The sequence below is a fragment of the Cheilinus undulatus genome, linkage group 2 (genome assembly GCF_018320785.1).
Source record: "Cheilinus undulatus linkage group 2, ASM1832078v1, whole genome shotgun sequence".
Lineage (NCBI taxonomy): Eukaryota > Metazoa > Chordata > Actinopteri > Labriformes > Labridae > Cheilinus > Cheilinus undulatus.
In genome coordinates this window covers 55,215,036-55,240,237 of record NC_054866.1, presented here as the reverse complement: position 1 = coordinate 55,240,237, position 25,202 = coordinate 55,215,036, and the positions used below count along the sequence as shown (strand labels likewise).

The 25,202-nt window shown below is 43.8% G+C and overlaps 2 protein-coding genes across 2 annotated transcripts; one reads left to right on the top strand and one right to left on the bottom strand.

The window, feature by feature from the left end:
- The first annotated feature begins 1,576 nt into the window (after positions 1-1,576).
- mindy4b (MINDY family member 4B) lies at positions 1,577-9,320 on the top strand. Its single transcript, XM_041814088.1, has 9 exons — positions 1,577-1,690; positions 3,518-3,615; positions 4,841-5,006; positions 5,843-5,908; positions 5,999-6,069; positions 6,255-6,327; positions 6,722-6,898; positions 8,014-8,194; positions 9,184-9,320. The coding sequence occupies exons 2-9, from the start codon at positions 3,539-3,541 to the stop codon at positions 9,318-9,320; spliced, it is 948 nt and encodes a 315-aa protein (XP_041670022.1). The 5' UTR covers positions 1,577-1,690; positions 3,518-3,538.
- A 2,083-nt stretch (positions 9,321-11,403) lies between these two features.
- Positions 11,404-22,296, bottom strand: tsen34 (TSEN34 tRNA splicing endonuclease subunit). The gene is made up of 5 exons (XM_041797944.1): positions 22,079-22,296; positions 21,125-21,387; positions 17,453-17,591; positions 17,018-17,302; positions 11,404-11,981 (listed from the first exon to the last, which is right to left on the bottom strand). The coding sequence occupies exons 2-5, from the start codon at positions 21,383-21,385 to the stop codon at positions 11,797-11,799; spliced, it is 870 nt and encodes a 289-aa protein (XP_041653878.1). The 5' UTR covers positions 21,386-21,387; positions 22,079-22,296; the 3' UTR covers positions 11,404-11,796.
- Between the last annotated feature and the right edge of the window lie 2,906 nt (positions 22,297-25,202).

Sequence of the window (25,202 nt, the reverse complement as noted above, 5' to 3'; positions counted from 1 at the left end):
TTGACATATTAATCAAGAAATATGAATGTGCTTTACCATTTTTTCAGTTATTGGTTAACCAGTAAATTTGAAAATTCATGGATAACAATAATAATTATATTTTAGCATTAAAAATATATTTTGGGTTAAAGAGCTTCTACATATTGGTGTATTAACCATTGCAGAAACATAAAAAATGATTTTGGTAATTACCAAAATGCTGTTAATTTAGGGCAGCTGTGGCGTAGACCTTACTTTGGGTGGTGGTCTAATAAATTTGTTAAGCACTGTATATATATATATATATATATATATATATATTCTTGTTCAGTGTGTTGTGTGTTTGTGTTACCAAAGGTTGACTTGAAACTTCAGAACTTCAAATTGAGTTTAAAAACCTCTTCAGACCAGAAATTCAGATTGCTTAAGACGAATTTGGGGATTTGGACAGGTGGATGCTCATGTGTGTCCTCAGATGTCTCAGGTGGATACTCAGGTGAATGCTTAGATTAATGTTGAGGTGAGTTCTCAGGTGGATGGTCAGGTGTACCATCGTCAGTTGGTTCCTCGGGTGTGTCTTCAGGTGGTTGCTCAGGTTTTCTCAGGTGGATGCTCAGGTGTGTCCTCAGGTGGATGTTTAGGTGTGTTATCAGGTGTATCCTCAGGTGTATCCTCAGGTGTGTCCTCAGGTGTATCCTCAGGTGTATCCTCAGGTGTATCCTCAGATGTATCCTCAGATGTATCCTCAGGTGGCCCCTCAGGTGGATCCTCAGGTGGATCCTCAAGTGTACCCTCGGGTGGAGGATCAGGTGTTTCCTCAGGTGGACCCTAATGTATGTTGTCAGGACGTTGCTCAGATGTGTCTTCAGGTGGATGCTCAGGTGTGTGATCAGGTGGATGTTAGGTGTGTTCTCAGGTGTGTCCTCATCTCCTCAGAGGCTGCTCAATGTGGGGAAGGAGGAGGAGCAGGAAGTGGCTATGCCCCCTTGCAGGTCTCTCCCACAGCTCTGTTCCATCCCAAGGAGGCTGATCGTCTCCCCGGGGCTCGGAGGAATGCCAGTCGACCAACAGCTGACTCAGGTGACACTTTCTGTTTATCTGTCCATGGTTGCGCCACGTATGACATTAAAACCCTCAGCATTCAAAAATGAACTCAATAAGAATAGTTTAACAGTGGTTCTTAAGGTCAAATATAAAAATACTCTATGAAACCAGAAGTGTTTAGATACATACGTTACTTTCCATTTTGTGTTTGTGTATCATCCAGTAATTTAGAGTTTCATCTGATATTTTAGAGTTTCATTCAGCATTTTAGAGTTTCATTCAGTATTTTAATTTCATCAAGTATTTTAGTTTCATTCAGTATTTTAGCTTTATTCAGTAATTTAGAGTTTCATTCAGTATTTACGAGTTTCCTTCAGGATTTAGAGTTCATTCAGTATTTTAGAGTTTCATTCAGTATTTCAGAGTTTCATTCAGTATTTATGTGTTTCTTGAAGTGTTTCCAGTTCTTTACTGTCTCTTAGACATGCTGATGTTAAAGTGTAGGATGAATTCCTGAAGTATTCCTGAAGATTTTTTTTGCGTCTAGAGTCTGAGGAGGATTCTGTTTGGAGGAACGTTCCATGTCTTTAACTACGAATGGAGGAAATCTGTCTTCAAGTTCAGAGATCCCAGCTCTGACTTCTCGTACGCTCTGGAGACAGACTGGGTAAGAGAAACTAATGGTATACAAACACCTGTGTGCATTGATTGCATAGTTTCAAGGTAGGCAAAGGGTGCAAGGATGCTGACTAGACATGATCAGAGGATAAAAAATGCGAGGATGTGGGCAGAGTTATATAAGAACTTAAGATAGTTGATGAGTGTGATGTACATATGAAGTGAGGCATTTTACCCACAGCCTGTGGGAATTAAACTGTTTGTGTCAGATTGTTTTGGCGTGCAGTGCACTGTTACGTCTACCAGAAGGGAGGAGTTTAAACAGGTTGTGACTGGGGTCCGTGGTGTCTGCAGTGATCTTACCTGCCTGTTTCCTGACCCTGGACTGGTTTAATTCATGGATGGGGGGTAGGTTGGTCCTACCAATTCACTCCACAGACCTGATTATCTTTTGCAGTCTGTTCTTGTCCTGATTGGTGGCAGATTCAAACTAGACAGTGATGGACGTGCAGAGAACAGACTGGATTATGGCAGTGTGGAAAAGTATCAGCAGCTCCCGGGGCAGGTTGAACTTCCTGAGTCAGTTAAGGAAGTTCAACCTTTGCTGGGCCTTTCTCAGGGCAGAGACTATGTGCTAGCCAACCTTGGCTCCCTAGAGATTGTGGATCTCAGAAACCTGAGGGTGTCCACAGTAGACACTTCACTGTTCAGGATGATGGTGGTGGTGGTGCTGACCACCCCAGAGGACCACCTGTTCCACCTCCCGTCTGTATGCAGGATCATCACCATCACAGAGGAGACTGATAACAGTGATGTCATCTGCAAACTTCAGAGTTTCACAGAGGGGTCCCCTGAGGTGCAATCATTGGAGTAGAGGGGGAAGAGCAATGGGGAGAGGACACACCTCTGGGGGGTGCCAGTGCTGATGGAACAGGTACTGGATGAGATGCTCCCATCTGACCTGCTACCTCCTGTCAGTCAGGGAGCTGTAGATCCTCTGGCAGGTGGAAGCTGGCACTGTGAGCTGGGAGAGCTTCTGGTGGAGGATTTCAGGGATAGTGGTGTTGAACGCAGAGCTGAAGTCCAGGAACAGGATCCTGGTATAGTTTCCTGGCGAGTCAAGATGGTGCAGGATGGAGTGCAGTCCCATGTTGACTCTGTCACCCACCAACCTGTTCACCTGATAGGCAATCTGAACTGGATCCAGCAGGGGATCTGTGATGTCCTCCAGGTGGTTCAACACCAGACTCTCATAGGATTTCATGACCATAGATGTCAGGGCAACAAGCCTGTGGTCATTTAATCCGGTGATGGAGGGCTGCTTGGGGAACAGGATGATAGTGGAGTGATTATAGCAGTAGAGCGCCTCACACAGTTCCATAGATCTGCGAAAGACCTTCGTGAGAAGAGAGAGTGGAGAGGACAACCTGCCTTTACCAGGTAGAAACCTGGACCAGAACCAGACTGATGATAAACTTGGACCAGAACCAGACTGATGATAAATCTGAACCAGAACCAGACTGATGATAAACCTGGACCAGAACCAGTCTGATGTTAAATCTGAACCAGGGCCAGACTCCTGATAAACATGGACCAGAACCAGTCTGATGATATACCTGGATCAGGACCAGACTGATGATCTTAAGGATCAGGACCAGACTGATGATAAACCTGGATCAGGACCAGACTGATGGTAAAACTGAATTAGGACCAGACTGATGATACACCCGGATCAGGACCAGACTGATGATAAACCTGGATCAGGACCAGACTGATGATAAACCTGGATCAGGACCAGACTAATGATAAACCTGGATCAGGACCAGACTGATGCTGCACAGGCAGAAACCTCACCTTGTCTGTGTTTTTGTTTCAGGGCGGGGCTCGGACTGTTCAGATGGCAGTCCAGGCTCGGATCATCAAAAACCTGCTGTTCATCAGACCCAGCGGCTCGGACACACGGACGCTGCACAGGTGAGCACAGAGAGGTGCCACAGATCATAATGTTCACGGTGTTTACAGCGAAGACGATACTTCCACATCAGGTAAATAATCCTGTAATCTGATAGGCTGAGATGAGATGATGTAACAGGCTGAAACCTCGGACTGAATCCGAGCAGGTCACTGTTCAAAAAAACGTAAGAGGAAACCGGAATCATGATATGATGTTCAAACAAACAACATACTGAAAGGCCATCTAAGGGGGCGTCCACATCAGGGCCAGATCTGAGCATACTAGACCCTAAAGTCAGAAATGTACCATACTGGAGTACCATGCCTGAGTCTGCTTCAGAGTGACTAGTCATGTTTTATAGGAGGTGTGAACACAACCGTGCTCGAGGGGTACTGATCAGAGAGTAGAGGTCTGACGTCTCCTGTCTATTTAACAACCACCATGTCCATGCAGGAGTGAGGGTCTCCATCACTTCCTGCTAGTTCCACCCACTTACCAAAAGTGAACATCTATGGTCTACAATAGGGGACAAAAAGCTGCCAGTATCCTCAGCTCACGAACATTCAGGTCTTGTTGATGATTTCATTTTCAAAAGCTTTTAAATATTCCATCCTTGCCTAAGAAGATGTCTGTCAATCAATCAATCAATGATTGTTTATATAGCAACAATTCATAACCAAGGTTTTCTCAAGACACTTCACAAGGAGGGCAGGACTGTCCCCTCAATGCGGCCTATTATAATAGACTATTCCCTATTATAATAGACCTATGTTAATCATTAATACTATAATAAAGACTATACTCTTAGACCAGTGTTAATCATTAATATTACAATAGACTATACCCTATTATAATAGACCAGTGTTAATCATTAATACTTTAATAAAGACTTACCCTATTTTAATAGACCAGTGTTAATCATTAGTATTGTAAAAGACTATACCATATTTTAATAGACCAGGGTTAATCATTAATATTATAATAGACTATACCCTATACCTATCCCATCCTTGCTTTTGCGTCAAGGCCAGTGGAGGTCCAACCTCTTCACAGTGAAGCCATGCTGCATATGTTGGAATGCAGATGAAACTGGGGATGTTGGGGTCAAATAGTAGACCATAGTTGGAAACTTTGTAAGTTGGTGGAAGTGTGGAGGAGCGAGGATTTCCCTTAACTCTATCATTGTAATGTTAGCCGATGATCATAAGCTGGCTGGTCTGACTCAGCGGCCCCTCTCCTCCTCAGTCTGCGTGAGGTGGGACGTAAGGACCAGGAGAGGGCTCTGGCAGCTGCACTGACCGACAGCCTCTGGTTGGCTGGTCAGGAGGTCAGTGCCACTGTTACCTTGGTGACCAAGGACTATTGCATCACACCACACCTGGACTACAAGCTGGACAACTTCACAGAAAAGGTAAGCCAGTAGACCATCAACCACTAGACCATGAGACCACAAACCAGCAGAACCATCAACTGCTAGACCATAAGACTACAAACCAGCAGAATCATCAACAGCTAGACCATGAGACCACACACCAGCAGAACCATTAACCACTAGACCATGAGACCACAAACCAGCAGAACCATTAACCACTAGACCATGAGACCACAAACCAGCAGAACCATTAACCACTAGGCCATGAGACCACAAACCAGCAGGACCATCAAACACTAAAGCAGCAGAACATCAACCACTAAACCATGAGACCAATGCAGAAGAACCATCAACCACTAAACCATGAGGCCACACAGAGGGTAGACTAGCAAGACCACCCAACACCAGACCATGAGACCACACAGAGGGTAGACAAGCTAGACAATCCAACACTAGACCATGAGGCCACACAGAGGGTAGACCAGCGGGACCATCCAACACTAGACCATGAGGCCACACAGAGGGTAGACCAGCGGGACCATCCAACACTAGACCATGAGACCATACAGAGGGTAGACCAGCAGGACTATCCAACACTAAATGATGAGACCACACAGAAGGTAGACCAGCGGGACCATCCAACACTAGACCATGAGACCACACATAGGGTAGACCAGCAGGACCATCCAACACTAGACCATGAGACCACACAGAGGGTAGACCATCAGGACCATCCAACACTAGACCATGAAACCACACATAGAGTAGACCATCAGGACCATCAACCACTAGACCATGAGCGCTTACAGGTGACATCCCACAGACTGGGACATTGTCTGACCAATCACTGATCTCCTGATTTTTTTTTCTTTCAGCTGCAGCTGTTCAGGTTTGAGCAGAAAGAAGACTTGATGATATTCATCGTGGAGCACATTCACTGTGTAGGTCCATCAGAGAACTTCATAGATGTCCAGGTCTTGAAGAGGAAATTCTGAATGAATGGGTGATTGTGTATGTCTGGTGTTGTTTAGTTTACAGAGGACAGCAGTCATGGGGTTATCCTCTTCCTCTACAGCCTCATCTGCTCCCGCACCATTGAAAGGTAACACCCTTGAAACCAGACAGAGATGTTAGCACCCCCACAGGCTGACTGGCACAGTTGGTCCATCAGATATTAGAGGGTTTTAACTATAGCGGTGACTTACTACTGAGCAGAGATAACGAACTGTGATATGCATAAACATCTTTGTTCACTCAGTCACAGTTTTCTGTCTCTCTTGCTCTCAGGCTGCAAGAAGACCTGGACTCTAGCTCCGCCCACCTGCTCAACCTCAACCTGGGGAACTTTGTATGTCGTCAGGTGAGCTCACCTGTCCTCTTAACCCTCCCGTTGTCTTACCATTCCCGTCCTTTTACCGTTCCCATCCTCAGACCATTCCTGTCCTCAGACCGTTCCCGTCCTCAGACCGTTCACATCTTTAGACTGTTCCTCCACAGACCGTTCCTGTTCTCAGACTGTTCCTGTCCACAGGCAGTTCCTGTCCTCAGACTGTTCTGCCACAGACAGTTCCTGTCCTCAGACGTTCCTGTTCTCAGACCGTCCCTGTCCACAGACTGTTCCTGTTCTCAGACACTTCCTGTCCTCAAACCGTTCCGCCAGACCATTCCTGTCCCCTGTCCTTTAAATGTTCCTGTCCTCTTACCGTCCCCCTGGTGTGATTGTGGTCATCACATCCTTGTTTGTCTTTCTGCAGGCATTGATTAACCTTCTGCTGACTGGACGAGCTCGTCCACACGTCTTTAATGGAACTCTTTACCGGGACAAAGATGACAGTCCCTTAGATCGCCCCCTACAGGGCGTTTTAAACCGCAGTGACATCGGCTATCTACATTGGAGCCGTGAGGAGATGGAGCACAGCACACTGCTGCAGGTACTACTGTATTACTACTACTGCAAAAAACTACAACAGCTACTACAATACTACTACAGTACCACAAATACAGTACTACTGCAGTATTACTACGCTTCTACTGCAGTACTTATACAATAGTTCTACAACAACAGCTACAACTGAAACAATTACACTACTACCACTGCAATACTACAGCAGTAGTATAACTACTACCACTGCAATAATTATACTACAGCTACTGCAGTACTACCACTAACTACTACTACTGCAATACAATAGCTACTGCAGTACTATAACTAACTGCTACTACTGCAATACTACAGCTACTGCAGTACTATAACGAACTACTACTGCAATACTACAGCTACTGCAGTACTATAACTACTACTGCAATACTACAGCTACTGCAGTACTACCACTAACTACTACTGCAATACTACAGCTACTGCAGTACTACCACTAACTACTACTACTGCAATAATTATACTACAGCTACTGCAGTACTACCACTGGCTACTACTACTGCAATAATTATACTACAGCTACTGCAGTACTACAGCTACTGCAGTACTACTACTAACTACTACTACTGCAATAGTTATACTACAGCTACTGCAGTACTACCACTGAATACTACTACTGCAATAATTATACTACAGCTACTGCAGTACTACCACTAACTACTACTACTGCAATAATTATACTACAGCTACTGCAGTACTACCACTAACTACTACTACTGCAATAATTATACTACAGCTACTGCAGTACTACCACTAACTACTACTACTGCAATAATTATACTACAGCTACTGCAGTACTACTAACTACTACTACTGCAATAATTATACTACAGCTACTGCAGTACCACCACTAACTACTCTGACTATTTAATACAGGGTCAGGGTCTGTGATCCTCTAACGGTCTGAGCTCTGGTCTCTGGTTCATAGAAGGTCAGGGTCCTATAAACTGTATTCCATCGGCCGAGGATCTGGACTGACTACTGTTAACACTGTTAAGAAAATATAAGAAATATTAGCATGAGTGTTACCTTTACTCAGGACTTTGTAGGCTGGGCCTTAACTCTGTTGATGGTCACCATCACACCTGATGAAGGTGTCTGTGATTGTAGGTTGGCAGTAGGTTGAAGACGCCGTTGTTCCCTGTGTGGTTGGTCAGCGTGAACGGCAGCTGTTCCGTCCTCTTCAGCCTGAAACTATCGCTGCTCTCTGATTGGAGGATGGAACACCTGTTTAACCTTTACTACTACAACGGGCAGAGCTCACAGACGCACACATGCACACTGACTATAGGTGAGCCAACATAAAACCTCTCTGACTGTAGGTGAAACCTCTCCGACTGTAGATTAGACCTCTCTGACTGTAGCTGAGACCTCTCTGACTGTAGCTGAGACCTCTCTGACTGTAGGTCAGACCCCTCTGACTGTGGCTGAGACCTCTCTGACTGTGGCTGAGACCTCTCTGACTGTGGCTGAGACCTCTCTGACTGTAGGTGAGACCCCTCTGACTGTAGGTGAAACCTCACAGACTGTAGCTGAGACCTCTCCGACTGTAGTTGAGTCCACTCCGACTGTAGATGAGACCTCTCTAATTGTAACTGGGACCTCACTGACTATAGGTGAGACCTCTCTGGCTGTAGAGGAGACCTCTTCGACTGTAGCTGAGACCTTTTGGACTGTAGCTGAGACCTGTCCGACTGTAGGTGAGACCTCTCTGACTGTAGGTGAGACCTCTCTGACTGTAGCTGGGACCTTTCCGACTGAAGGAGAGAACTCTCTGACTGCAGCTGAGACCTCTCCAACTGTAGCTGAGACCTGTCTGACTGTAGGTGAGACCTCTCCGACTGTAGCTGGGACCTCTCTGACTGTAGGTGAAACCTCTCCGACTGTAGATTAGACCTCTCTGACTGGAGCTGGGACCTGTTTGACTGTAGGTGAGACCTCTCCGACTGTAGCTGGGACCTCTCCGACTGTAGGTGAGATCTCTCCGACTGTAGCTGAGACCTGTCCGGCTGTAGGTGAGACCTCTCTGACTGTAGGTGAGACCTCCCCGACTGAAGGTGAGAACTCTCCGACTGTAGCTGAGACCTGTCCGACTGTAGGTGAAACCTCTCTGACTGTAGGTGAGAACTCTACGACTGTAACTGAGTCCTCTCCGACTGAAGGTGAGAACTCTCTGACTGTATCTGAGACCTCTCCGACTGAAGGTGAGAACTCTCCGACTGTAGCTGAGACCTCTATGAATGTTGGTGAGATCTTTTGTGTTCTCCGTCTATCCTGCAGATACCCACTCTCACCACTGGGAGGCAATGTCCTCAGACACAGATGCTGAGAGGAAGTTTCCGTCTTTAGAGATGACCATCAGGACGAAGTGGGCGGGGGCAGCTATCAACTGGAATGGAACCGCGCCTTTCTACTGAAAACCTGGAGACACCTGCTCAGGATGTGATCAAGGACCTCGTCTGACAGTAATAAAGAGCTGTGATGTGTTCAAGGACCCCCTCTGACAGTAATAAAGAGCTGTGATGTGTTCAAGGACCCTATGTGACTTTAATAAAGAGCTGTGATGTGTTCAAGGACCCCTTCTGACATTAATCAAGAAGTGTGATGTGTTCAAGGACCCCTCTGACAGTAATAAAGAGCTGTGATGTGTTCAAGGACCCCCTCTGACAGTAATAAAGAGCAGTGATGTGTTCAAAGACCCCCTCTGACAGTAATAAAGAGCTGTGATGTGTTCAAGGACCCTATCTGACTTTGATAAAGAGCTGTGATGTGTTCAAGGACCCCCTCTGACAGTAGTAAAGAGCAGTGATGTGTTCAAGGACCCTAGCTGACAGTAATAAAGAGCTGGGATGTGTTCACGGACCCTATCTGATGTTGTTTCCGAGAACAGGTTTGCTTTTCAACACCAATTCCAAAGAAATTTCCCCAATTCCCAAACAAATACCCAAAATCTCCCCGGGAATAATTCAAATTCCCATAAAAATGGTCAAATTTCCTAACCTTGCAAAGCAGTTGGATACACCCGTTTCCTTATTTTTCACTGGCGAATCCATCTTGTTAAGCTCTGACCGGAACCATTTGGGCCTGGTTAGAAAGTGACAGAACCAATCAGCGATGAGGGGCAGTACTTTCAGGCACAGCAGAGTCGTGATGTAAACAAGCAGCAACAAGAGGCCAGAGCAATTATGGCGGAAGAGCTTAGTGTGGATGCTGCTAAAGAATTAGTTTTATCAGAACTTGACGACATTTCTTCGTTAAAAGAAGTACAAAAAAACAGCAGTGAGTTGTTTTCTTTTCAAAAACGACAAAAGTTGAGTACTTACATGTCTATAGTCGCCAGCTACCGCGTTATTCCTCGGTAGCTGCGCACGAGCAGCTCGATAGCTGCTACGTCCTGTGTTTTGTTGCTCTGATTGGTCCGTAGAGATGTGACAGAACGTTCATCCAATCACACTGCGAGTTTTTTTTTCAAAGCCTCTGCCTTTTCTCAGACGTTTCCTATTGAAGCTTTCCCATACGGATGTGTGAAACAAATCCATCTGGCATCAGGTTACAAATTTCCCAAATCCTCAAAAAATTCCGACAACTTTTCCTATCTTCTCATGAAAATATTGACAAAAATTCCCATCAAAATTTCCCAAAATGTCTGATAAAATTTCCTATATGCCCATGAAAATTCACCCAAATTTCCTCATAAATTTATGAAATTCCCAACTTTTTGCAAAGTTCCCATCAAAATCCCCCCGAATTTTACAGCAAATTTCCCAAATTCCTACAAGATTTCCAGTTGAATTTTCTAAATTCTGATCAGATTCTTAAAAGGTGCCCAAAAACTTGCAAATTCCCCCCCTAAAGACCAAAGTCTGTCAGTGAACAGCTGATTTACATCAGATGAGGACGGTTTATAGAGTGATCATCAACATTTGTAGAACAGGACGATCACTATTAACAGATTGCTTTGGTGAAAATGTAACCAATAACAGATTACTTTCATGAAAATGTAACTAATAATGGATTTCTTTAATGAAAATGTAACTAATAACAGATTACTTCAATAAAAATGTAACTAATAACAGATTACTTTTATGAATATGTAACTAATAACAGATTAATGAAAATGTAACTAATAACATTACTTTAATCAAAGTGTAACTAAATAAAAGGTGACTAATGAAAATGTAACTAATAACAGATTATGTCAATAAAAATGTAACTAATAACAGATTACTTTAATGAAAATGTAACTAATAATGGATTACTTCAACGAAAATTTAACTATTAACAGATTATTTGAACTGTAAAAGTAACACGTTACGTTCCTCCTTACAACAAAAAGGTCATCTGAGTACTCTTATGGATTACTTTGTAACATGTTACCCCCAACACTAATGGCCACTAAACTCCCAAATCCAGTGAACTGGTCCAAGTACTGGTCTGTCATCAGGAGGATCCATCCCACCAAGCTGCAGTCTGGAATGAGTCCAATCCGAGAACAGTCAGTGTTTTTAGAGCCATAGAGTTTTATTTTGAAAGGATAAATACAAGGCCAAGAAACAAACGGTCTCCCTACTATTGTTTAAAGATAGGAACTAAAACCATGGTAAAAAAAAAAAAATCAGCCCTCAGCTCTAGGGGGTTCAGATTAAACTGGATTTTTAAAACAGGAAACAAAAAGGTGGATCTGGCTCTTAAACGGGATCAGCTCATGTCGACTCTGTGACCCTAAACCTGGATCTCAGCAGCTTCAATCTGTAAACAGAACTAAATCAAGTCCTTGTGAGTCTCAGTCTAGGGTTCCAAATCTGTGTTCTGAGGACCAGCAGGGGGTGGTTTATACCCAGCTATGCCTCTAAACGTTGAAGTTCCTCCACCTCCAGTGTCCTGATCCTGTTCCTAAACCATCCCGCTCCACTGCAGTGAGGTGTACAGGACTCCATCCCCCGATTGCGAGCAAAGCAGGACCGTCTTTTTGACATTGGAGCCCAGACGAGCCACAGACAGGAAGTCTAGCAGACAGACAGGATCATCAGCAGGCAGACAGACAGCAATGAAGTGGGCGTGAAACCGCAGAGGGTCACCTGAGGACCAACAGACAGGTGTTTAGAGCTTCAAAAGTTTAAGATTTATACATTCTAGGTTCATCTCATACAAAGTCACATGTTTCAGTCTGTTCTCAGAGGAAGTATCAGAGAGATTTAAGGAAGGTCAGCCAGAGAAGGTCACTGCTGAGAGACCAGGCTGTTCTCAGAGGCTGTATCAGAGATATTTAAGGAGGGTCAGCCACAGAAGGTCACTGCTGAAAGGCCAGGCTGTTCTCAGAGGCTGTATCAGAGATATTTAAGGAGGGTCAGCCACAGTAGCTCACTGCTGAAAGGCCAGGCTGTTCTCAGAGGCTGTATCAGAGATATTTAAGGAGGGTCAGCCACAGTAGCTCACTGCTGAAAGGCCAGGCTGTTCTCAGAGGCTGTATCAGAGATATTTAAGGAGGGTCAGCCACAGAAGGTCACTGCCAAAGGCCAGGCTGTTCTCAGAGGCTGTATCAGAGATATTTAAGGAGGGTCAGCCACAGTAGCTCACTGCTGAAAGGCCAGGCTGTTCTCAGAGGCTGTATCAGAGATATTTAAGGAGGGTCAGCCACAGTAGCTCCATGCTGAAAGGCCAGGCTGTTCTCAGAGGCTGTATCAGAGATATTTAAGGAGGGTCAGCCACAGAAGCTCCATGCTGAAAGGCCAGGCTGTTCTCAGAGGCTGTATCAGAGAGATATAAGGAGGGTCAGCCACAGTAGCTCACTGCTGAAAGGCCAGGCTGTTCTCAGAGGCTGTATCAGAGATATTTAAGGAGGGTCAGCCACGGTGGCTCCATGCTGAAAGGCCAGGCTGTTCTCAGAGACTGTATCAGAGATATTTAAGGAGGGTCAGCCACAGAAGGTCACTGCTGAAAGGCCAGGCTGTTCTCAGAGGCTGTATCAGAGATATTTAAGGAGGGTCAGCCACAGTAGCTCCATGCTGAAAGGCCAGGCTGTTCTCAGAGGCTGTATCAGAGATATTTAAGGAGGGTCAGCCACGGAAGGTCACTGCCAAAGGCCAGGCTGTTCTCAGAGGCTGTATCAGAGATATTTAAGGAGGGTCAGCCACAGTAGCTCCATGCTGAAAGGCCAGGCTGTTCTCAGAGGCTGTATCAGAGATATTTAAGGAGGGTCAGCCACAGAAGGTCACTGCCAAAGGCCAGGCTGTTCTCAGAGGCTGTATCAGAGATATTTAAGGAGGGTCAGCCACAGAAGGTCACTGCCAAAGGCCAGGCTGTTCTCAGAGGCTGTATCAGAGATATTTACGGAGGGTCAGCCACAGTAGCTCACTGCTGAAAGGCCAGGCTGTTCTCAGAGGCTGTATCAGAGATATTTAAGGAGGGTCAGCCACAGTAGCTCACTGCTGAAAGGCCAGGCTGTTCTCAGAGGCTGTATCAGAGATATTTAAGGAGGGTCAGCCACAGTAGCTCCATGCTGAAAGGCCAGGCTGTTCTCAGAGGCTGTATCAGAGATATTTAAGGAGGGTCAGCCACAGAAGGTCACTGCCAAAGGCCAGGCTGTTCTCAGAGGCTGTATCAGAGATATTTAAGGAGGGTCAGCCACAGTAGCTCACTGCTGAAAGGCCAGGCTGTTCTCAGAGGCTGTATCAGAGATATTTAAGGAGGGTCAGCCACAGTAGCTCCATGCTGAAAGGCCAGGCTGTTCTCAGAGGCTGTATCAGAGATATTTAAGGAGGGTCAGCCACAGAAGGTCACTGCCAAAGGCCAGGCTGTTCTCAGAGGCTGAATCAGAGATATTTAAGGAGGGTAGGCCACAGTAGCTCCATGCTGAAAGGCCAGGCTGTTCTCAGAGGCTGTATCAGAGATATTTAAGGAGGGTCAGCCACAGTAGCTCACTGTTGAAAGGCCAGGCTGTTCTCAGAGGCTGTATCAGAGATATTTAAGGAGGGTCAGCCACGGAAGGTCACTGCCAAAGGCCAGGCTGTTCTCAGAGGCTGTATCAGAGATATTTAAGGAGGATCAGCCACAGTAGCTCACTGCTGAAAGGCCAGGCTGTTCTCAGAGGCTGTATCAGAGATATTTAAGGAGGGTCAGCCACAGTAGATCACTGCTGAAAGGCCAGGCTGTTCTCAGAGGCTGTATCAGAGATACCAATCAGAGCAGATTCATGGAAGCTGACCGAGGTTTGGTAAGAAAAGGAGACAAACCAACAGAAGTGAGCTGAGGCTTCAGAGGAATGTCAAACAAAAAGCAGATTCAAGGTATGGACTTTAAACTACTTGAATAAAATCACAGACAAAAAATTATCTTCATCAGGATCACCACATTTTTAGAGATGGTTCTGTATTTAAATCCATCGTTTACACCACATTAACAAGCATTTGACTCACTTCAGGGAGAAAGGGGTTTTTCTGACCTGGGGCCTATAGCACGAAGTGTGGTCAACTTACCCTGGGTAACTCATATCTATCCAGGGTTGACTAACCCCAACAATGGCAATCAGGATAATCGGTAGCACAACGCGGGTTATCCACATGGTAACTCAACCCAGGTTTGTCTCATCAAGAACCGTGAACGCGCACATATAAAGGGAGGGCTCAGAGGCAGCTGACCAATCGCAATCATGAGTGCTAAACAGATGGAGAATCGCAAGGAAGCAAGTGACAGGGCACCCTCCTTCACATGTGAGGAGCAAAGATTAATAATGATGAAGTACAAGGAGGAAAAAGTCCGAATCCTGGTAAAAGGAAACACCGTGGCGACTGCCAATCGCAGGCAAAATGCGTGGCAGTGCATAGCGGACTGTGTAAATGTGTAAGTTACTCATCAATGGCTCAGTCTGACACTGATCACACTCATGAATCTCATGAAACAATATACTCTGCAAATGAATTGCGTGCATTGCAATTATCATCTCATTCCCCAGATGTAATCCTTCTGGAGTGAAAAGAACGTGGGGGCAGATTAAAAATAAGTATAAACACATCATTGCGTCTAGTAAGTTGGTCTGTTTCATGTCTTAACATCATGCTACAATTAAGCTTAAAGTTGTCACCACACTGAAATCATGCATACCAAGTTGATGTCTGACCTAAATTAACAAATTACAAATCAGCAGCTGGACTCAAATACACTCTCCCTCTTTATAGAAAGAAAGCCCTCTAATGCAATGAATGAAGTGTAGGAATGACATGATGGAAGAATGTGCTGTTTGACATTAGTTTTTCATCCATTTTATTTGTCAAGCACTTTGTGTTGCATTTGAATGTGTGAAAGCGGCTATATAAATGAAGTTTGATTATCCCTTCCTCGTATATTACCTCTAACTGTATGTTACGTATGATTTCATATCATATTGGACAATCACATCGCTCCTGCGGGTCGCACGGGCTCCAAGAATCCATGACTCCAAGATTTCACACAGGTAGATGAGTATGGGCCGTGAGAACTGGTACCTCTCATAAAGCGCATCATCGGGTTGATCCAGCGGGTTTAAACGGTCTCGGAACACTCTTTCGCGTCTTAATGCTCTCCTCACTAGTTGTGCTCCTCTGTCTTCCGGGTTCGGGAGAAAAGGGCAGGCAATCATTTCGAAGAAGCTGACTGGCCAGTGGGTTTGGGCATTTTATAGGATCAGATTCAACCTCCAACTTACCCTGCTCCAGAGCAGGTTAGCCATTCAGAGTAAGTCACCATGGTGATCTACCCCGATAAGAAATGAACCGGCTTTGTGCTATCGATAACCCAGGGTTAACCCTGAAGTTACCCTGCTAAGACATTAATCCTGCTTCGTGCTATAGGCCCCTGGTCACGGATGATAAATATAACTCTGACTCTGACTGGTTCATGTTTGTTTACATAAAGTAACTCTGATTCTGATTGGTTCATGTTTGTTTACATAAAGTAACTCTGATTCTGATTGGTTCATGTTTGTTTACATGAAGTAAATCTGATTCAGATTGGTTCATGTTTGTTAACATAAAGTAACTCTGACTGGTTCATGTTTGTTTACATAAAGTAACTCTGATTGGCAGATCACCTGCTTGACCAGGGGCCTGTAGCACAAAGCAGGATTAATGTCTTAGTGAGGTAACTTCAGGGTTAACCCTGGGTTATCGATAGCACAAAGCCGGTTCATTTCTTATCGGGGTAGATCACCATGGTGACTTACTCTGAACGGCTAACTTGCTCTGGAGCAGGGTAAGTTGGAGGTTGAATCTGATCCTATAAAATGCCCAAACCTACTGGCCAATCAGCTTCTCCGAAACGATGGCCGGCCCTTTTCTCCCGAACCCGGTAGACAGAAGAGCACAACCTGTGAGGAGAGCATCAAGACGCGAAAGAGTGCTCCGAGACCGTTTAAACTCGCTGGATCAACCCGATGATGCGCTTTATGAGAGGTACCGGGTCTCGCGTCCCGGACTCACCTACCTGTGTGAAATCTTGGAGTCGTTTATTGCCCGTCCAACCCGCAGGAGTGGTGCACTGACTATCCCGCAGACATTGTGCATCGCCCTGCGGTTCTTTGCAACATCTGTCTGTTTTTTTTAAGTTCTTCTTCCTGTTGGCTGTAACAGTGTAAATCAGAAGGGGAAATGTGGTGACAATGAAGCTGCTCCCATGTGGAATTAGAGAAGTGATTGTCCAATATGATATGAAATCATACGTAACATACAGTTAGAGGTAATATACGAGGAAGGGATAATCAAACTTCATTTATATAGCCGCTTTCACACATTCAAATGCAACACAAAGTGCTTGACAAATAAAATGGATGAAAAACTAATGTCAAACAGCACATTCTTCCATCATGTCATTCCTACACTTCATTCATTGCATTAGAGGGCTTTCTTTCTATAAAGAGGGAGAGTGTATTTGAGTCCAGCTGCTGATTTGTAATTTGTTAATTTAGGTCAGACATCAACTTGGTATGCATGATTTCAGTGTGGTGACAACTTTAAGCTTAATTGTAGCATGATGTTAAGACATGAAACAGACCAACTTACTAGACGCAATGATGTGGGTTACCCAGGGTAAGTTGACCACGCTTCGCGCTATAGGCTTCTGGACACTGTGACATCACACTCACCTGGATACACCAGAAAGTCTCCTCCAAACTTCCCAGCCGAGGTCAGGTAGAAGCCCCGCCTCCTTAGGTCCCTGAACACCTGATACCTGTCATGGCGATGTTGACCGTCTTGTGCTCTGATTGGCCAGTCCGCCTGGAGGAAGGCTCGGCTCTCTGGGCAGTGAGTAAGCCCCGCCCTTGCCGTACTCAGTTGCACTGCCAGCGCTGACTGAGGGAAGAAAAAGCCCCGGTCTAGGGCCTCCAGGCGGGCTGGCACTCCCTTGCCTGGAGGCCCTGGCCCAGGATCTAAACATGGCAGAAGAAGAACCTTTAAGACACTAGAACCAGAACAAGTCCAAACCACAACCAAACCCAGACTACGCAGTACCAGAACCTCTTAGACTATAGAACCAGAACAAGGACTACAGACCAGGTTCAGGTATGACAGAAGCTCACCTGTATGTGATGATGTCATTGCTCGCAGCAGCGCTGACTTCCTGTCTCCCAGAGCGAGTACGCTCTGCTCCTTATAACTCCTCTGCTGCTCCGCCTCCAACTGCTCCACCTGCACAACAGGCTCTGCCCTCTCTACATCCTGTCAGAAATAACAACCAATCAGGACTCACCTGATGATGGACAGAAAGTTTTACCGATCGCTTCAAGAATTTACTTTGTGGTGGTTAATTAAAGAGATTATTCTTATATGGTAAGTCAGTAGTGGTTGGTCTGACCTGGTTAGTTAGTAGTGATTAGTCTGACTCGGTTAGTTAGTAGTGATAAGTCTGACCTGGTTAGTTAGTAGCGATAAGTCTGACCTGGTTAGTTAGTAGTGATTAGTGTGACTCGGTTAGTTAGTAGTGATTAGTCTGACCTGGTTAGTTAGCAGTGATTAGTCTGACCTGGTTAGTTAGCAGTGATAAGTCTGACCTGGTTAGTTAGTAGCGATAAGTCTGACCTGGTTAGTTAGTAGTGATTAGTCTGACTCGGTTAGTTAGTAGTGATTAGTCTGACCTGGTTAGTTAGTAGTGATTAGTCTGATCTGGTTAGTTAGTAGCGATAAGTCTGACCTGGTTAGTTAGTAGTGATTAGTCTGACTCGGTTAGTTAGTAGTGATTAGTCTGACCTGGTTAGTTAGTAGTGATTAGTCTGACCTGGTTAGTTAGCAGTGATAAGTCTGACTTGGTTAGTTAGTAGTGATTAGTCTGACCTGGTTAGTTAGTAGTGATTAGTCTGACCTGGTTAGTTAGCAGTGATTAGTCTGACCTGGTTAGTTAGCAGTGATAAGTCTGACCTGGTTAGTTAGCAGTGATTAGTCTGACTGGGTTAGTTAGTAGTGATTAGTCTGACCTGGTTAGTTAGTAGTGATTAGTCTGACCTGGTTAGTTAGTAGTGATTAGTCTGACCTGGTTAGTTAGTAGTGATTAGTCTGACCTGGTTAGTTAGCAGTGATTAGTCTGACCTGGTTAGTTAGCAGTGATTAGTCTGACCTGGTTAGTTAGTAGTGATTAGTCTGACCTGGTTAGTTAGTAGTGATTAGTCTGACCTGGTTAGTTAGCAGTGATTAGTCTGACTGGGTTAGTTAGCAGTGATTAGTCTGACTGGGTTAGTCATAGTGATTAGTCTGACCAGGGGCCTCATTTATAAAGCTTGCTTACGCACAAAATGGGGCACGCAAAGGTTGTGATTTATAAAAAGAAACCTGGCGGGAGAATGTGCACACCGGTATGTCACTTTTGATCCTTGCGCACAAATATTTTGGAGATGGGGGAAACTTTTGGCGCAGATGGTGAGGTGGTAAATTGAAGCCAGTTTCATCTCATACATCTAATGTCATCACATCTCAGACTTATAGACCCGAGTAATCATAAACACCCAAGTCTGCAGTGTTACAGATGTGTTCCTTTAGTGAGCCATTAGGCCTACTACTGTATGCACAATGTTCATATATCATACTTTCATCTTCAAATGATATAGACCGGTGACAGCACTGATTGATTAGTATTCATTGTGACAAGGTGTATAACAATCAGTCTAATTGCTGAGTAAGGATATAAATAGTGCAGTTACACTTGTGCGTAATGCTGCACAATGGATGCACTGGCACTGCTGGAAGATCACACAAATGGTAGGATCAGGATGGAGAGAGAGTCTTTAGGGACCACGAAGATTTCCTGGCCTATGATGATGACTGGCTAATAAGCCAATTTAGATTCTCTAGAGCAGTGCTCTTGGATCTATGTGCTGAACTGGGCCCAGTGTTAGAACCACCCGGCGGAACTATGCCATCCTGGTGCATATACAGGTGCTGACCACTCTAGGGTTTCTGGTAACCGGCTCCTTCCAGCGGGAATTAGCCAACAGGTATGTGTTTGATATGATTAACAATATATAATTTTACATTTTCTGTCTAAAGCCCCTTTTGGGTCTAATATAATACAGTTAAATTCTGTCCTTAGGTCTGGGATATCACAGCCACCCCTCAGCACACTAATGCCAGCCGTTTTGGATGGCATTATAAACATTACCAGTCGATATATCAGGTTTCCTTACACTGCGGGTGAACAGGCCAACATTAAAAGGCAATTTGCAGCAATGTCCGGTTTCCCAAATGCAATCGCTGCAATTGACTGCACTCATATTGCTATAATGGCCGAGTGAAAATGAATTTGTCTATGTGAACTGAAAAAAATGTGCATACAATCAATGTACAAATTATCTGTACCTCAAACATGGTTTTAACAAATTTAGTGGCACGGTGGCCTGGGTCAACACGTGACTCATTCATATTGACGCACAGCAGCGTAGGGAACAGCCTGCAGCTCGCTCTGTGGCACTCACACTATTTGCAGCGCTGAGACGTGCAGCCACTCACTTGTTTTTCTTTCATTAGTGATGCAACTACTGTGACCACCAAATAAAATCATTTTTCTGGCCTCCACCTCACCCACAAGCACCTCTATTTCAGTCTGCGTGAAATTCTTTTTCCTTGTCGTCTCTGCCACGCGTACAATGCCGTCGATCAGCAGGCTTATTTATATGCATAAACATTCATGAGGTACTTTGCATTGACCATTCATGGTAAAATGTGGGTGTGTAGAGAGGGCGGGAAGTGAGATGAATCCACCTGTGCAATCTTCCAGGTGGACTGTGATTCATAAAGGGAAAAGTGCTTGGAAGTGTGCACACGCGCGGTTTTATAAATCAGATTAATTTCAGATTATCTTCAGCTTTTGGGCACATGTACACTTTTAAAATGGATCCTATGCAATGTTTTATAAATAAGGCCCCTGGTTAGTTAGTAGTGATTAGTCTGACCGGGTTAATTGGTGGATGTTATCTAAACTGGTTTGTTAATAGCAGAAAATGTAAGCCTGGTTTCCTTTAAGTTGTTAAAATAACAGGTCAGTTAGCAGTGGTTAAACTAACAGGTCAGTTAGCAGTGGTTAAACTAACAGGTCAGTTAGCAGTGGTTAAACTAACAGGTCAGTTAGCAGTGGTTAAACTAACAGGTCAGTTAGCAGTGGTTAAACTAACAGGTCAGTTAGCAGTGGTTAAACTAACAGGTCAGTTAGCAGTGGTTAAACTTACAGGTCAGTTAGCAGTGGTTAAACTAACAGGTCAGTTAGCAGTGGTTAAACTAACAGGTCAGTTAGCAGTGGTTAAACTTACAGGTCAGTTAGCAGTGGTTAAACTAACAGGTCAGTTAGCAGTGGTTAAACTTACAGGTCAGTTAGCAGTGGTTAAACTAACAGGTCAGTTAGCAGTGGTTAAACTAACAGGTCAGTTAGCAGTGGTTAAACTAACAGGTCAGTTAGCAGTGGTTAAACTAACAGGTCAGTTAGCAGTGGTTAAACTAACAGGTCAGTTAGCAGTGGTAAAACTAACAGGTCAGTTAGCAGTGGTTAAACTTACAGGTCAGTTAGCAGTGGTTAAACTAACAGGTCAGTTAGCAGTGGTTAAACTAACAGGTCAGTTAGCAGTGGTTAAACTAACAGGTCAGTTAGCAGTGGTTAAACTAACAGGTCAGTTAGCAGTGGTTAAACTAACAGGTCAGTTAGCAGTGGTTAAACTAACAGGTCAGTTAGCAGTGGTTAAACTAACAGGTCAGTTAGCAGTGGTTAAACAGACCTGTTTATCTGGTGGCAGGGCGGCAGCGGCGTGTCTTTCACTGAGCAGCAGCTCCTCCTCAGGCAGCAGCAGCAGCGGGCGGCCCAGGCGTAGGTTCTGTCGTGGGGTGCGGGGCAGAGAGCCCAGCAGAGCCCCCACCAGGCCCTGAGACCTCACAGAGCGCAGGTCCTTCACACGCCAAAGCAAGGGGGCGGAGCCACACAGACTCACGCCTACCACATGAGGAGTAGACGATTCCTCTGTGCCAGGGGGCGTGTCCATCACTGCAGCACGCACAAATCCGACGGACGAGTTCAGAACCAATAATCAATAATCACACAGATCAGAGCAGACAACATCACTACACAATTCCTCGCCCTGTTTTTTTTCCTCACATTTTATTCACTCATTAACATTTCTGCCACTAAACACCCATTTGACACCTTTCTGCCACTTAAATTAGTGCCATACTTATATATTTAGCCCATTTGATTTCCTCTCATGATAATTTCTGATCCCTTCTTACGACCTCTTCTGTCCATATTTGCCTCTTTTAACCAATTGTTCCACTTTTACAGCGATTTTCTCTGTTTTTTCCTGTCCATTGCCTCCCTCTATTACCTCATTGCCTAATATCAACTCTCCTAAAGAACACTCATTACATTATTATTATTATTATTATTATTAAGCTTTTGTGGCGGGAATTCGAGAATAAAGGTGTTCTAGGGTTCAGTTTCATTAATAAACGGCTGCTGTGCTGCCACCAGATGTCGCTGTTTCTCCTGAGAATAAACCTCAGAGCTTTACCGGACAAACAGAAAGAAAAAATCAAGATAAATAATCAAGATAAATATCAGAAAAAGACTCAAAGCTTCCTCCATCCACCACTAGTTAACAGTTAACTCACACTAAACAGTTCAATAACTAACCACGAAACCCACACATCTCCAGTTAACAGTCCCCATGTTAGCTTACCTTCAGAACATTCACGTGATTCCGCTCGGACTGTTCGTCACGACATGCCGTAAACTGTTGCTGTTGTAGTTCTAAATCATAACTATCGTAAAGACTGAATACCGACAGACAGAGGAGAGTACCAAGCCGTTACGGACCTATTTTTATCCGGATAAACACACCGACTATCTACCGACACAGCTTCTCTCTGCTCTGCGTGCTCTGCGATTTATTTACCATAACGTCTCACCCGGGCGGAGCGACCACAGACTAGCACCCCGCTCACTGTAACCGCCTGAGACCAGAGACCAAGCTCTCAGAGAGCTGTGATTGGTAGTGGACTCAGCCAACCATAGGCCGTGCTCTGCCTGTGGAGGGTGTTTTTTTTTTTTTTTTTTTTACCGTAACCTTTATTGAAATAAAATGGAGACAATCAAAGCAAACGCTGACAACACCGAAGGACAACACAAGTCAGTAATTTCAGGGTTTGACAGATGTTTGTTTTTTAAATAATATTCTAGAACAGGGGTTTTCAAAGTGTGTGAGAGTGAGCCTCCCCTAAGAAGAACTGATCCATTCGATGGACCCCCCACCCCCAAAAAGGATTCAAATAAAAAAATAAATAAATAACATTTCAAACATTTATTTCTAATCTTTAAACATTTTTAACATCAATATATTTTGGATATTTTGGTTTGCAAATGTCCTTAAACATCAGCCTTTCCCTCTTATTCAGTTAGAATGCCATTAAATACCCTTTTATCATATTTTCTGGGCCATTTTACAACTTCCTTTTGCTTCTTTTTCCACATTTTTTGTCCATTTTTATCCTATTTTTGCCCTTTTCACCTTTTTGTCCATTTAAGCAACCTTTCATTATTAAATAATCCTTTTTTTCAATTTTTTTTGCTCATTTTGGCGAAGTCTTTTTGCCACTTTTTCACAATTTTTTGCCATCTTTTGTCCATTTAAGCAACCTTTTCCCATTAAATACCACTTGTTTCCTTTTTCCCAATTTTTGCCTCTTCTTTTTGTCATTTTTGCCCTTTCTCACATTTTTGCCATTTTTTGCCCATTTAAACTGCCCTTTACCATTACATGGCAAAGGAGACAGGAGACAGAGCCTTTGCTATAAGGGCCCCCCGACTTTGGAACGACCTGCCCGAGGAGATAAGGCTAGCAGATTCAGTAACATCTTTTAAATCACTCCTTAAAACTCACTTTTATAGAATTGCTTTTATGTGACACTTCCTTTAACCTATTTTTATTTTCACTCTTTTACTCATTTTGCTGTCCTTACCCCTTTTAATCCTTGACCTTTACATACATTGCAACCTCAGTATCCTCTATTTTTAATATTTTACCCGTTCCTTCTTTTCTTTCTGCTTTTAATCTTCTCATTTTTGTTTTATTGCCAGTGATGTGATGTCGTCGCCTTAACTGTATGTATACATTTTTACGCTCATTTCTTATCATACTGTCTTTTCCTGGATAATTTCATCTTTTAGTATTCTAAATGCCCTCAGGATCATCTACGTACTTCCCGTTCCTTTTAACTGTGCAGTTTTCGTATTCTTTTGTGTTTCAGTCCATTTTGTTTCCTGTTTGACTACCAAGACTTTTCTGTCAGGTTTATTAATTTGTTCTCTGTTTTTTGTGAATCCCTGGGTTCTTGTTGCTGTCATGTCTGTTAAAGTACTTTGTAAACATTTGTTTTTAAAGGTGCTATATAAATAAAGTTTAATATATTATTATTATTATTATTATTATTATTACATACCACTTGTTTCTTCTTTTTTCTGCCCATTAAAATCACTTTCCACTCTTTTTGTCACTTCTCACAAATTTTTGCTACTCTCTGACCATTTTTCCACTTTTTCTCCCCATTTACACCCATTTTTGCTGCTTTTTGACCATTTTTGCCACCTTTAACCTATTTTTATTACTACTTCGAGCTGTTTTTGCCTCTTTTCACCTCTTAAATTGTGGCTTTTGCAAAGGTATTTTCAGTAATTTGGCTCTTTGGTTGAGTAACACTGCTCTACTGCATAGTCCCTATAGTAACTATACGTTTGTCAATTTAGCTCCATGCACAGCAGAGGTTGGCAAAGCAAATCACCCGTTTTTCAGGTTTATGGTTCCGCGCCTCCCCTGAGGCTCTGTGGCGCCCCCCAGAGGAGGCCCGCCTCACACTTTGAAAACCACTGATCTAGAACAGTCACAACTTTCTCTACATTTACCTCGGAACACATGGGGCGTATACAGAAACGGAATGATGTTTGATTTTGGACATTTAACACATAAATGTTCACAGGCGGAACCGGAAATGTCGTCCAACATCCCCTTATCTATACGTTACCCCACCCTAGTCTGTAGCCCTTAGGGTTAGGACTAGGGTAGTAGGGTTAGGGTAGTGTAGTTCAGTGGTAATTTTACTGCTGGGTTCCCGCAGAGATCTAAGGTTCAGCTGGACTAGCAGAGCTTCTTTTTAAATCATAAACCTTTATTTCATCAAATCGCAAACACACAAATACAGCGAAGAACTGCAGTCATGCGCAGTAACAAACAGGTAAATTCGAGTTTAACTCCCAACAACACCCAAATAAAACAGGACACAAGGATCATTCCAATAAAGAAACACGACAAAGATAAAACAGTAACACTGCAGGGTCTCTGAACCACACCAAATGCTCTATTCTAGCCGCATTTATTGATCTCACTCCTATTAAATCACACATGCATGTTATTAGATCTGGGTATCAGTCTGAGCTTTAGCCTGGGAGCTGATCATTTTTACTACTCTCCACCAGATGGCGCCATTTCCTCCATATTTGGTATTTAGAGGAAAAAACATGGAAAAAACAATACATAAAAATCGGCGTTGCTACTAATCACGCACATAACCCAGCCTTTAATGAGAAACAAAAAAACAAAAAAATCACTTTGCATGTAGTGTATTGAAAATAATTAATTTTTCTGTTTGTTTCTTTGTTTCTTTGGGAAACATGCTAGCATCATGACAAAAACTGTCATTCAAAGGATCAAATCTTCAAAATATCAATGAATATATCAATGATTATGCCAGTTGTAGGTGAAAGGATTAGCTCAATGAAAGTAGAATAAAATATTTATGTGTAGCTTTATA